At 42.4% G+C, this 12,037-nt stretch overlaps 2 protein-coding genes across 4 annotated transcripts; one reads left to right on the top strand and one right to left on the bottom strand.

Annotated features, from left to right (window-relative positions):
* Nucleotides 1-1,142: 1,142 nt before the first annotated feature.
* LOC127756829 (toMV resistant protein Tm-2 netted virescent-like) lies at nucleotides 1,143-4,110 on the bottom strand. Its single transcript, XM_052282208.1, is given in 3 exon segments — nucleotides 1,143-1,316; nucleotides 1,319-2,496; nucleotides 3,634-4,110. Coding segments are annotated over 2 exon segments (1,158 nt in total). The 5' UTR covers nucleotides 2,433-2,496; nucleotides 3,634-4,110; the 3' UTR covers nucleotides 1,143-1,272.
* A 3,187-nt stretch (nucleotides 4,111-7,297) lies between these two features.
* Nucleotides 7,298-10,581, top strand: LOC127756718 (uncharacterized). 3 transcript variants are annotated; one of them, XM_052282092.1, is made up of 4 exons: nucleotides 7,298-7,620; nucleotides 9,405-9,510; nucleotides 9,616-9,669; nucleotides 10,198-10,581. In XM_052282092.1, exons 1-3 carry the CDS (start codon nucleotides 7,499-7,501, stop codon nucleotides 9,631-9,633), a joined length of 246 nt encoding a protein of 81 aa, XP_052138052.1. In that variant the 5' UTR covers nucleotides 7,298-7,498; the 3' UTR covers nucleotides 9,634-9,669; nucleotides 10,198-10,581. The 3 variants fall into 3 exon arrangements, with proteins under 3 accessions (XP_052138052.1, XP_052138050.1, XP_052138049.1); XM_052282090.1 differs by having other exon boundaries at nucleotides 10,185-10,581; XM_052282089.1 differs by having other exon boundaries at nucleotides 10,164-10,581.
* Nucleotides 10,582-12,037: the final 1,456 nt, after the last annotated feature.

Genomic DNA, 12,037 nt, shown 5'->3' with positions numbered 1-12,037 from the left:
CAAATTACATACATTGATACTCAATGCATATAGATATAGATGTTTAAAATCTATAAAGTTCAACTTGAAACACGACCAAAACGATATGCTTTGACATCCAGAGAGTACCAAATCAACGCTGATCTTGTCCCAATTATGGACGCAGAAATTTTACCAAATTAGCACTCTAGCTAATAAGCCATAGTGATAACAGAAACATTTTTGTTTCTACAAGAATCAGTAATATCCGGTAGAAGTTCCATTCCCTTGAGCTTCAGGACCTGCAGGCTCGTAGTATGCTCCAGGACATCGATGATGCTACGAAACTTACTGCAATAGTGTACTGAAAAGCGGACGAGGTTGGAAAAAGCACCGCGCTCGATTCGGAATGCCTCCAGGTTGGTTAGGCTACTGATCTTTAAATATCCCAGCTGAGGAAAGCTGTGCTGTGGACATGGCAAGAGTGCATCATCTTTTAGCTTGAGTTCCCATTGACATGTCAGACTGCCAAGTGTTTTTAATTGATCAGTGCCAATTCTCGAGGCTGACAATGTGATGCTCGTGATGTAATCTGAAAAATATTCGCTTAGAGTCAGGACAGGAGGATGTAGCATGCCTTGGAGATGCAGCTTGCGCAGCGGTGAATGGTGTGCTATTTTGTTAATCACTTCTGAAGAGATTTCTGTGGAAGACAACTTGAATGAGGTGAGAGCCAGCAGCAGCTTCAGAGATTTTACCAGTAGAGGGTATCCATTCCATGCTTTGAGTTCAATTTGTAATTTCCTCAGATCTTTTAATGTTAAAAATTCCATGGCAATCTGATCATTGGAAACTAAGACCCCACAAAACGTTTGTAGATTGGTGAGGCATCTTATACTTGGAGGTTCCATTCCGTTCAGGTACAGATGACGAAGTGTCTTAAGAGCCCAAATGGTATCAGGTAGCTTCTTGACTGATGTCTCTCTTATATCTAGTGTTTGTAGAGATGGGAACTTGCTCTCATTGAACGGGAACGCAACCAACTGGGTGTTTCTTAGGCACAAGTACCTTAAATGAATTAGGCTACTCTGGATGGATCTCAGAGCATCCGTTGGCATCATCAATCCTTCGACTTCAATAACTCTTATATAAGGCATGCTCCAAACTATTTGCCAGTTGATTCTACACCATCTAAAAATTAGCGGAAAGAATGGTCTGATAACCTGATGGCCAACACAAATGGTTTGAGTTCCCATTGTTCGTGGGACGATTAACAGAGCTCTCATCTTCTCGAAATCATGCAGATTATAACGTTTATCGGGTCCCGGATGGAGAACCAAACGACGATAGGGTTTCATCTCCATTTCCGACACTGCTTGGTTGCTATATTCACAATAAAGGAATCTGTTTTCTCTTCCTTCTGATATTGCTAGCTCACGCAATAGAGCATGGACACGCACCCTCGTTGATCGCTGCTTATGTTTCAGAAGAACAGGTTGCACGAGACACCTTTGAATGAGCTCATTTAAATAGTCAGTGGCCGTGTCCTCTTTTCTTCTTCTTCCACTTTGCTGAGGTATAGGATCGTCTCCAATCCATAGCTTTGTCAATTTAGAGATACTGATTTCAGATTCTTCTCTGAAAGCTCCTAGATAAAGAAAACACAGTTTCATACGATAGGGCAAGTCGTCGTAGCTTAAGGCCAATATTTTCAGGCACTGTTTCTCAGCTTCATTGTCGTTCCAGTTCATGCTATTCAGTATGCTGCTCCATACATCGTGTTTCTTTTCCTTGGCTGATAGTAGGCCTCCTAGAACCACAAGTGCAAGAGGTAAACCACCACATTTCTTGCTGAGTTGGCGCCCCAAATCCTCCATCAGTGGTGGATACGACATTGCTTGATTAAGGTTGCTCATTGGGAAAAGTTTGGATAGGAAGAGGTGAAAGCTCACCTCATCACTCAAGGGATTCAGCTCATGTGGATATGAAGCAGGGTCGGCAGAAATGGCTATTACCTTGGAGCGAGTTGTCATCAGGATTTTGCTCCCATTTGTCGACATGGGGAAAGCGTCAACCAATTCATGCCATGTTTCTTCTCTCCAGACGTCGTCCAGCACAATCAGGTACCTCTTATCAAGCAGAAAGGTGAACATATGATGTTTTATTTCAGCCACATCACGTGATAGATCCAAATTAGCTCCAATCTGAATAGATATGGTACTGAAGAGGTGGAGAGTATCAGGATCCTGACCAACCGGAACCCAAGCACAGACGTCAAAATGACTTCTTTTGCTGCTGCTTCCTGGATCTGTTGCTTTGGGTGGAGCTTGGCCAGACCAAGTGTTCCTTTCTTCAACTCCACGAGCCTTGTTGAAAACAAGAGATGCAAGGGTTGTCTTGCCTATCCCTCCCATGCCAACTATCACAATCACCTGTCGATGTTCAGTAGGTTGGAGCAGTCTTTCCATGATCATATCAGTGTCTTGTTCAAGACCAAAGATGGTATTGTTGCCTATGTGGTAAGATGAACTCCGCCACCTGACACAGGGTTCAATATTTCGGTTTAAAATTTTGTTCTCCGAGATAGGAATTTATTTTTGGCAAAAATTTCAGATATTTTTTTTAAACTTAGGCCCAATTTGGCATAGCCCCAAATCCAAGATTTTGTGAAGCTGCATATTCCTAGTCTACAACAGGGTTTGCATTTTCGATTTGGCCAAATTTTGGTGACGGTTGGACCGAAATTTTGTGATTTTCGGCACTTTTCGGACCGATTTTTTTTTGAAATTTTAACAAATTTTGACTAGATATGAATAAAATTTGACCAAATTCAACAAACATTTGAGAAAATCTAAAAACTTTGGTCGATATATTGATTTGTCGGTGGGGTGAGACATTACCGAAATTTCGAACCGAAATTGCAATCACTGGTCTACAAATCCATGCATCTGGATCTACGATTTTGTTTTTACCATTTGAATGAATCAGTTTGTTTCCATTATATATGAAATATAAAATTTTAAAACACTACTCCCTCCGTCCTATACTCCTTCCGTTTCACAATATAAGACTTTCTAGCATTGCCCACAAACATATAGATGTTAATAAATCTAAACACATACATATGTCTAGATTCATTAACATTTAAATGAATGTGGACAATGCTAGAAAGTCTTGCATTATGAAACAGAGGAAGTAATATATAAGGGATTTTGGCTATACAATTGTAGCAAAAATCCCTTATATTATGGGACGGAGGTAGTATAAGTCAACACTGGAAATTCAAATCTTGCATGGATATGTGGTCTAGATCTGTGCCAGAGAGGGCCTTAATTTGTTTAGACTTAAAATTTTCCACATGATTTCCTGATCCTTACTTCCTCCGTCTCAAAATAAGTTGATTCGTGGGTTTCCGTATATAACCTTTGACCGTCCATTTTATTTCAAAAAATTATGGAAAGATTCAAAAAGATAATTCACGTATAAACTATTATTCATGTTTTATCATCTAATAAAAAGAAAAATACTAATAAAAAAAAGTTTCATATAAGACGGATGGTCAAAAGTTGGACATGGAAACCACAAATCAATTTACTGCACGAGAATGGAGTATTTTGGGACAGATGGAGTACATCTCGAGAATGATTTTTGAGCTCCACGACATTGAAAACTGACGTGGAACAGGAGACGAAATGACGACTGATGGGGCTGATGCTGGTCTCTCCAGCTCAATGTCCAAGCTCACGTGCCATGGCAGCATAGCTGGTCCGGCGGTCTACCATGTCACGGATCCTGGACCTGATCTCCTCCACCTTCTGGGCAAACCTGTAACGACTAATCGGATGGAGAACCGAGTTCACGGCAGAGTACCTGTCGCCCTGCTGCTGCAGCACCGCGCTCTCGATGAGGTCCTCCGCGGCGTAAGCAACGTCCCTGAGAGAATTAAGCCACCGCCTCGCCGTCGCGTCTTGCCGCAGATCCATGCCGTGGCCTTGAGGAAGCTCTCGAGCGTCTCCCATTCGTCGACCAGCGAGTCCACTCGCTGCTGCGCACCCAACATGGAAGCCAACCCCGACACGGCCATGGTACTTAGCTGATCAACCATTCTGGTCAGGAATTCCTCCATCTCTCTTCTGACACACCCCCAAATGCAGAGAGAGACAATGAGCGAGCAAGATAGCGTAGTAGGTCGCTCTTATCTTCTGATAACTTCAACCATTTCATAAAGAAAATGAAAAGGACTTGCGCTAGTTGTCGATTACCTTGTCATTTTTTTTTCCCTTTTTCATTTTCATCATACTATCAGTCACTTTTCATTTGGATGGCCCTGATGATTACCTTACGATTCGTGCAGAGATGAAGACCTCCTGACTCCCTGTCCCTCCCGTTCCCAATCCCGCACCGCACGCCGCCACCAGTTGCTCGCCGACGCCCCACGCATCGCCGCCCTCTGCCTCACTGTCGCCGGCAAGGGCCGCCGGCCGCACCCTCCCCTCCTCCTCCGGCCGAGCTCGACTAATGCGACGATTGGACCAGGGGTCGGTGGCCGGCTGGCCGCTGTGGATTGGGAGAAGGTCTCTACGACGGCGGTCAAAATCGAGGGGATTAGCGGCCACGGTCAAGGGCTGGCCGTGGCTCAGCTCTCGGGCAGCCGTCTCGGCTAGTCAGCTGTGGTGGGCTGGTGGTTGTGTAAATAGTACTCCTACAGTACAGGGGAAAGAAAAAAAAAGCTACTCCAGGACAAAACGACATCCCGGCTGAGTTTAGAGCTGTTCTCTTTCTTTGACATCATTTTCAACCTTATCAAATTTAGGTAAAATTGCTAGAAAAGTGGCTATATTTAGTTTGCTGTCAAATTTTAATAGCTATATAAGAAATCCTGCCAATTGTCAAAATTTAGTAAGGGTTTTTTTTTGGCATCAAAGTGAACAGGCCCTTAGTTCCAAACTTTTTCTTCAAACTTTCAACTTTTTCATCACATCAAAACTTTCCTACATACACAAACTTTCAACTTTTCCATCACATCGTTCCAATTTCAACCAAACTTCTAATTTTAGCGTGAACTAAACACACCCCCGTCCACGGTGGAACAGTTCTGCACTGCACCAGTTCATTACCCGGCGGAGTTGGCGCACCAACCCGGCCAAATTAAGATGAAACGGGATTCATCACACTATATTATATCTCATCCCAATATAAATTGGTTTATTTTGAGAAGGAAAAATCATCTCTTGCTAGCATCTATTTAAAAAAACAGAAATACTATAGTATACTAGTATTTTGTCTGTACGTGACAACTTAATAACCATACAGCTAGATATTTTATCCACACTAGTACACCATATGTTCTTACCCCTTACTCTCTGTTCTTCTCCCTATCTCTTTCCCCTCTCCCTCTTTATCATGGATCAGCAGCTGAGAGCATCATCTCTACTCTCTGTCCTCTCTTTCCCCTTTCCCTCTCCGTCATGGATCAGCAGCCAAGAGCGCCATGCAGCCATCGGTCCATATGGTCGTGAAAAAGGAGGACGGGGTGGTAGGTCACATTGCTACTACCGCCGTCCCCAAATGTTCATCTCAAAATGTTTATTTCTAGTGTAATGTTTTATCTTAAAATGAAGCTATTTCTTTACCTACTATTTTCTCTTAACCAATCATAGTCATTCTCCATTTAATTTCTTTACCCATTTTCTCTCCTCAATCAATCACAATCTTCCTCTAATCATTTTTACCTATTTTTAAAACATATGTGTCTATCTCAAAAAATGATAACATTTCTATGCGATTCCCCCATTTTAAAATATAAGGGATTTTGGATGGATGGAGTACTCAACCTTTGTCCATATTCATTGTACTAGATTATGTCCTATTCAAGTACTAGGTTGAGTTTTTTTTGGATAAAGGGAGTATAAAGGGAGTACTCATCTATCTAAAATCCCTTATATGTTAGAACGAGGGAATCCCATAAATGTTAGCACCTTTTGAGATAGACACATATATTAAAAAGTAGGTAAAAATAATTAGAGGAAGATTGTGATTGATTGAGGAGAGAAAATGCGACGGAGAGGGAGTACTCATATATCTTAAATCCCTTATATTTTAGAACAAGGGAATCCCATAAATATTAGCACTTTTTTTAGATAGACACATATATTAAAAAATAGGTAAAAATAATTAGAGAAAGATTATAATTGATCGAGGAGAGAAAATGGGATGGAGGAAGTACTTGTTAGTACGTGTACAATGTGTACTATCTCTATGACTTAATGGATTTTTATCGAAGTTATGCCTAAATCATTGTATCTGGCTTGCACGCGTGTAGCGAGAGAAAATATATATCTTAACATAGAAAACGACTGGATCTTTTATTGTTTTTTTCCCTTGATATAGATCATGTGTGACTATGACCACCGGTACTATTTGAGAGCTACATTAGCGTAGCGTATATAGGACTAGATACCCACATGAGGTACCGGAGTCGGTATTCATGTTTATCGAACCCGATATCCATATCTATCATGTTTGGTTTAAGTCTAAAATATTTAACGTCGTTGACTTTTTAAAATATATTTATAGTTCGTTTTATTAAAAAAAATTTATGAAATATGTAAAACTATATATATACGTAGAAAGAAAAAGTTAACTCCTTTTAGGCTGCGTTTGTTCCAGATACATTGAGTTAGAAAGTACATCGTTTTTCGCGCGCACGCTTCCCAAACTACTAAACGGTGCGTTTTTTTGCAAAATTTTTCTATAGGAAAGTTGTTTTAAAAAATCATATTAATCCATTTTGAAATTTATAATAATTTATACTCAATTAATCATGCGCTAATGACTTATCTCGTTTTGCGTATCTTCTCAATCTCCTATCCCTCAAACACACGCTTAGAGCAGGTACAATAGCAGGCTATAAGCCAGCTGTAAATATATTTTAAGGAGTTAAATGAGGAGAGAGAAGAGCAGCGGGCTACAGATTTATAGTCAGCTGTAGCACGGACTCCAAGATGCAGTGTGTGTATGACAGGTGGGACCAGGTATTAATAGTGTAGTATGTAACTATTGTATGAATAAGCTATTATATTAGCTATATATGAATTGGAGCTACTAGTTGGCTATACCACTTTTATACCACTTGCTCTTAGGATAGAAACAAACAACATCGGTATTGTAACAACCAGGTGGCCCCTCGTTGCAACTTGCAAGCCGCCGCCATACCACTGCCAGGTGGTCCCCACCCCACACGAACCTACCTGAGACTAACCGCTACAGGGTGCCGCTGGCAGGTGGGCCCCACGGAAGCTTCTAGAATCCCCCGCACCCACCCCCACACCCCACCGGCGGCAAGAACTGAACAGATTCGTGGATATCCTCCCGATCCTACTCCTCCTCCTCCTGGGCAACGCGCTATCGAAGGTACAAGAAGACGAAGTCGTCGACGGCGACGACACGATCGAATCGAATTCGAAGCAAGCAACCGGAGGAGGAGGAGGAGGAGGAGGATCGGAGCAGTAGCTGAGCAGCCGCAGCCGACGAGGAGGGGATGGGGCAGTGCGCGTGCTTCGGCGGCGGCGGGGCGGAGCGGGAGCGGGAGCGGCGGGCGGAGGCCGAACGCGCCGAGTCGAAGGAGGCGCGCGCCAAGGCCGCCGAGGCCGCGCAGCGGAGGTAACTAGTAGAGTTCTCTCTTCGCCCTCCCCTCTCTCTCTCCCTTTCTCCCCTCCTCGGCGGAGCTCGGAATCCCCCTGTTCCGGTTGCTTGGAGTAGGAAGGAGAAATTTGGTTTGTTCTTCGATCGTTTCTCGTACGTGGTCTGAGCCTGTCAGGAAGAACAGAATGGGGGGAGGAGGAGTAGGTTTCTTGATTGGATGGGGGGATCGTAGGTGGATTCCTGGGCCATTCGAATGCTCTGTTCGGATTATGCCGCGCGCGTTGACCTGGTTTGATTGCGCCTCCTTCTCCTCCTCCAATCGAGCCGCGCGCCCTGTTTTGGGGTAGGGAGGTTTAATTTCTTGATACGAACTAGCGGCTCCCTTTTCTTGCTAATAACGTAATTTGTTGTTCTGTTCTCTGGCTCATTCATATGCCAATCTGTTCAGGCCTAAGTCGATCGGGTTTTAACCTTGCGGTATTCTTGAAAAACGTCGCCTGGAAATGTTTCCATGTAGCCTTGGGGCCATTTGAATTAGTGGTTTGATTAGGGTTTATGATTTTGTTTATCGAGAATGAACTGACCTCCCGATTTAGAGAACTCAGGGAGCTTGTTAGGATGGTTCGGTTACATATTCATTCACTTTTTGGATCATGTGTATTGTGTACAAATATTTTTGAATTCTTTATTTGATCTGTTGGGGCTTGTTCAAGTATATGTGTGTTTAAAGTTCTATCTTTTGGATCGCCACAAAAGAAAAATAATTATACCTTTTGGCATGATCTCCCCTGTCCTTTTTGCTGCCCATATGTTGCCATGCTTGTGTTGTCAACTTTCAAGTAGTTTCTTATCATCAAGTTGAATTAACTCAATTTTGCCTTTAGATAAGATTTTAGTTTGTCAATGCAGCAATGTTGCTATCACTTTTTGTGAAGATATTACTCACACATTTTGGCAGACACATTTCAAACAAATCACTGACGTCTCGAATTGTAACTCCGCAGACCTGTTTGAGTTGTATACTTGATTTGTATTATCTACAGAAGCTTTTATCCTGTGAGCACTGAGCAGTTCTTTTTTGCTTAACTTTTCCTGATAGCTCTACCAAGCATGCCCTTAGAGAGTATGTAGGCTTTCCTCTTATTTGGCGGGTTAGAGCTGGGGTTAGAGCTGAAGTAAGGAACAATTGAAGCAGGAAAACATGTAACAAAGGGATGAGAATGATAAACTAGATGAAATATATGTTCTTTTGGGGAGATTTTGTGCCATGTGATTTCTCGTCATGAAATGTTGTGTTCTGTTTGTTCACTGTTTCATCTTCCGATTTCCTTATATTCTTGAAAACAGTTCATTCGTTCCAATTTCAAACTTATTTCTTCGTTCCAGATTCCAATTCCAATATGCTTGGTTTCTTCGTTCCACATTCCAATTCCAATATGCTTGGTCTCTTTGTAATGCCACAATTCTGGGTATGACTTGAGTGGATGGGACCCTCCAAGACTAAAGGCATTGATGAAGTTTGCTTTTTCATCGTTTTAAGATAGATATACTCTTCTTTATAACAATTATTTATTCTGATTCTTGGAATATTTCTTGGCCCAGATATACTAATGATAGGTTTCATAGGTAGGAAGATACACTTAACTGCATTCAAAAGCCAAAACTTAGAGATAGGTTGTATCTATCATCTCTATTCCCTAAACATGAAGGTTTACTACACATTTGTAGTATCAAATACCAGATTAACTCAAACTGCAGTAGCTTGATCCCAATTTTGACTAATCTTTTTGCTCAACCTGCAGACAGGAGGAGTTTGATAGATCGGCAGCTGGAAGAGCAGCAAAAGCACAAATGAAGGCTATGAAGGAAGCCAAGACATCATCAAACCAAGGAGAACCAGTTCTTAAGGTATCGTTATCCTCAGTTCCTAGGTTAAAAGTAAATGTTTAAACCTGATACCATCCAATTTGTTTGTTGAGAGTATTTATCACTTTAATCTCTTGATTGATGCAGTGGCAGATGGGATCGTAAATTCTTCATTGGTGTTGACCTTGCATCCCTTGGCATGTAAGTCAACTATCTACACAATTTGTTCCGAAGAGCTTCCATTTTCCTATGTGGTGATGTGTGGCATCTAGTACTGTAACGCCTAAGCATTTTTTTTGTTCATTTTATATGGTTATGCTTTATTATTGAAAAAGGTTAGCAATTAATACGATAATTGATGGTATGTTCAACCTGTCAAGCAGTTAGTGAAAGGACTCTTGCAAATTGCAACTTTAGTTTGTGTTCTGAGAACTGGTCTAGAAAAGCCACATACAAGGAACAAGTATTCCTGCAAAATTGCCAGTTATTGCATACACTTGGTGCAGGTTAGGTGATATAAAACTAGTAGGTGGGTGAAATGGATATCAGTATCAATTTTAAACACTATTCTATTTTTTTTTATTTCCATGTGTTTTGATCTATATCTGTATTTTCTTTCTGTCTTATGTCTGTATTTCTTTCTTTTATGCCATGCATGCTTAGTGTTACAATCTCTTCCACGACCTTTTTTTCAGGCTGATAATGGTGCTTGACAGCTCTTGATTTCAGGGAGGATTCAGCTCAGTCATTTTCTGATGTGTAGTTTTGTGGAAGTGTGAATTCCCTTGTCATGTGCTGCGCACACGTAATTCAGATATATTTGTCCAGCTTGTGTGTTTGTTGGAACAGATCATGTACATTTCTGTAGTAGTTTTGTATAGTTTTTTTTTTTCTCTCGTTTTGGTACAATCGCTTGGGATTTCGGAGCTTGATTTATTTTCTCCCCCCATGCAAACCATCAGCTCATAGAGAAGTAGAAGAGTAGCAACACTACTGGTACTGAATTCTACAGAAATTTGTCAAATCATATATTGTATAAAGCACCTCCTGCAGATTCATGCAGACATTTGGGCTATGTTTCATACCAGTCTCTTTTCTATGGTGAAGCTATAAGCCTATAAGTCTCTGTAAATTGTAAAATAGTTTCAGTTTCTTTTCTGCACATCATCATTTTATCACAGATGATGTTTGGTATGGTATATGCACGCGGGAATAAACCCAGGTAACATTCTGCTGTGCCAGAACAAGCAATTTCTTTGTGGATCCTTCAATGTTGTGTCATATGTTTGCAGCTTGTATACAGCATCTTGTGCCAGATCTTTGTTACAAATTCTTTCACAAACTGCTGCTCATTGCTTCTTCGGCTCTCACCTGGCATTTATTTTTCATAGCAATAAGTCCACATGTCCCTCATTTTTACGTGAAGTTTGCACTTGACACCTAAACCACAATAACAGAAATCTTAAACCATCAACTTGCAAAACCGGGTTAAATTAGGTTTTTTTTAGAAGGGTACAACTCAGGACGCATACTCACACTACAACAACACACGCTCTTTGGTAGTATAGATCGTTGGTTTTGTTGAAATGGCAAGTTGACCTCACTTGTGCTAACTAGGTGTTTTGCGTGGCAAAAACAAAAGTGTGTCTCACATGTCATCCTCACTCTCCTTGCCTCGGGCGAGAAATAAAGAGAGAAGAGAGGAGAATGGCGAGTTGGCAGCGCGAACGGCTCGGGACGAGAACTAGGGCATGACGATGGCACCACCGCTCAAGCTTGAGTTCTGCCACCACTGTTGCAGTGCCCCATTCCCATCCTCCTGACTCCTACTCCCGACACAACCAGGAGACGGTGGCATGCGCACTCCTAGCGGCCCCATCCTCACCTGCCCTCTCCTCCTCTGTTGGTGCAGGCAGTCACAACCCCCATCCTCTGTGTCCGCAACCACCACCACCGCCTTCTTGCGAATAGCTTGAGAGCTCGACTCCCTCGCCTCCCTCCTCTTCTCCTTCTCTGCCATAGACCAACGGAGCCCTCTTGTCGCTGACCTTCCACCGGCGCTGCTCTTCTCCCCGTGCGACAAGCTCCTGGGGAAGAGAGGAGAGAGTTAGAGGGATGGGGAAGATAGGGGATAGGTGATGTGGAACTGTGGAAGTCCACTTACATGTAGGCCCCACATGTTTTTATATTTTCCTTTTTACTGACTAAGGTGCCACGTCAACGAAGCTAGCCATCGGTACTGCCATGGGACCGGCTTTGTCAAGATGGAGGTAAATATTTCTGGTATTGCCGTTTAGGGTTGTCAACTAAACTCGACGTAAAATGAGGGATGACAAGTGGACTTATTGCTTTTTGCGCATGTGTTCAAGTAGAAAATGGGCCGGTATAATGTTGGCCTGTTGGGGCGTCGTTTGTCTCGGTTGAAAAGAAGGCCAGGCGCTCCTTCTCCCGAGTCCGGGTAGAGGAAGGAAAGGAAACCTCAAACCCCCCGCCTCCTCTCGTCGCCACCGGAGTCCGATTCCGCTCCGGCGAATTCGCCTCCCCACCGCGAATAAATCCATCCAGCTCT

This window comes from Oryza glaberrima, chromosome 12 (genome assembly GCF_000147395.1).
Source record: "Oryza glaberrima chromosome 12, OglaRS2, whole genome shotgun sequence".
Taxonomy (NCBI): domain Eukaryota; kingdom Viridiplantae; phylum Streptophyta; class Magnoliopsida; order Poales; family Poaceae; genus Oryza; species Oryza glaberrima.
This window is presented reverse-complemented; position numbering and strand designations above follow the sequence as displayed.

What these genes read in the sequence shown, in the direction of transcription:
- LOC127756718 (XM_052282092.1), top strand. Translation starts at nt 7,499, where the DNA reads ATGGGGCAGTGCGCGTGCTTCGGCGGCGGCGGGGCGGAGCGGGAGCGG. An exon ending in GCCGAGGCCGCGCAGCGGAG is followed by an intron (nt 7,621 to 9,404) that starts GTAACTAGTAGA and finishes CTCAACCTGCAG; the next exon opens with ACAGGAGGAGTTTGATAGAT.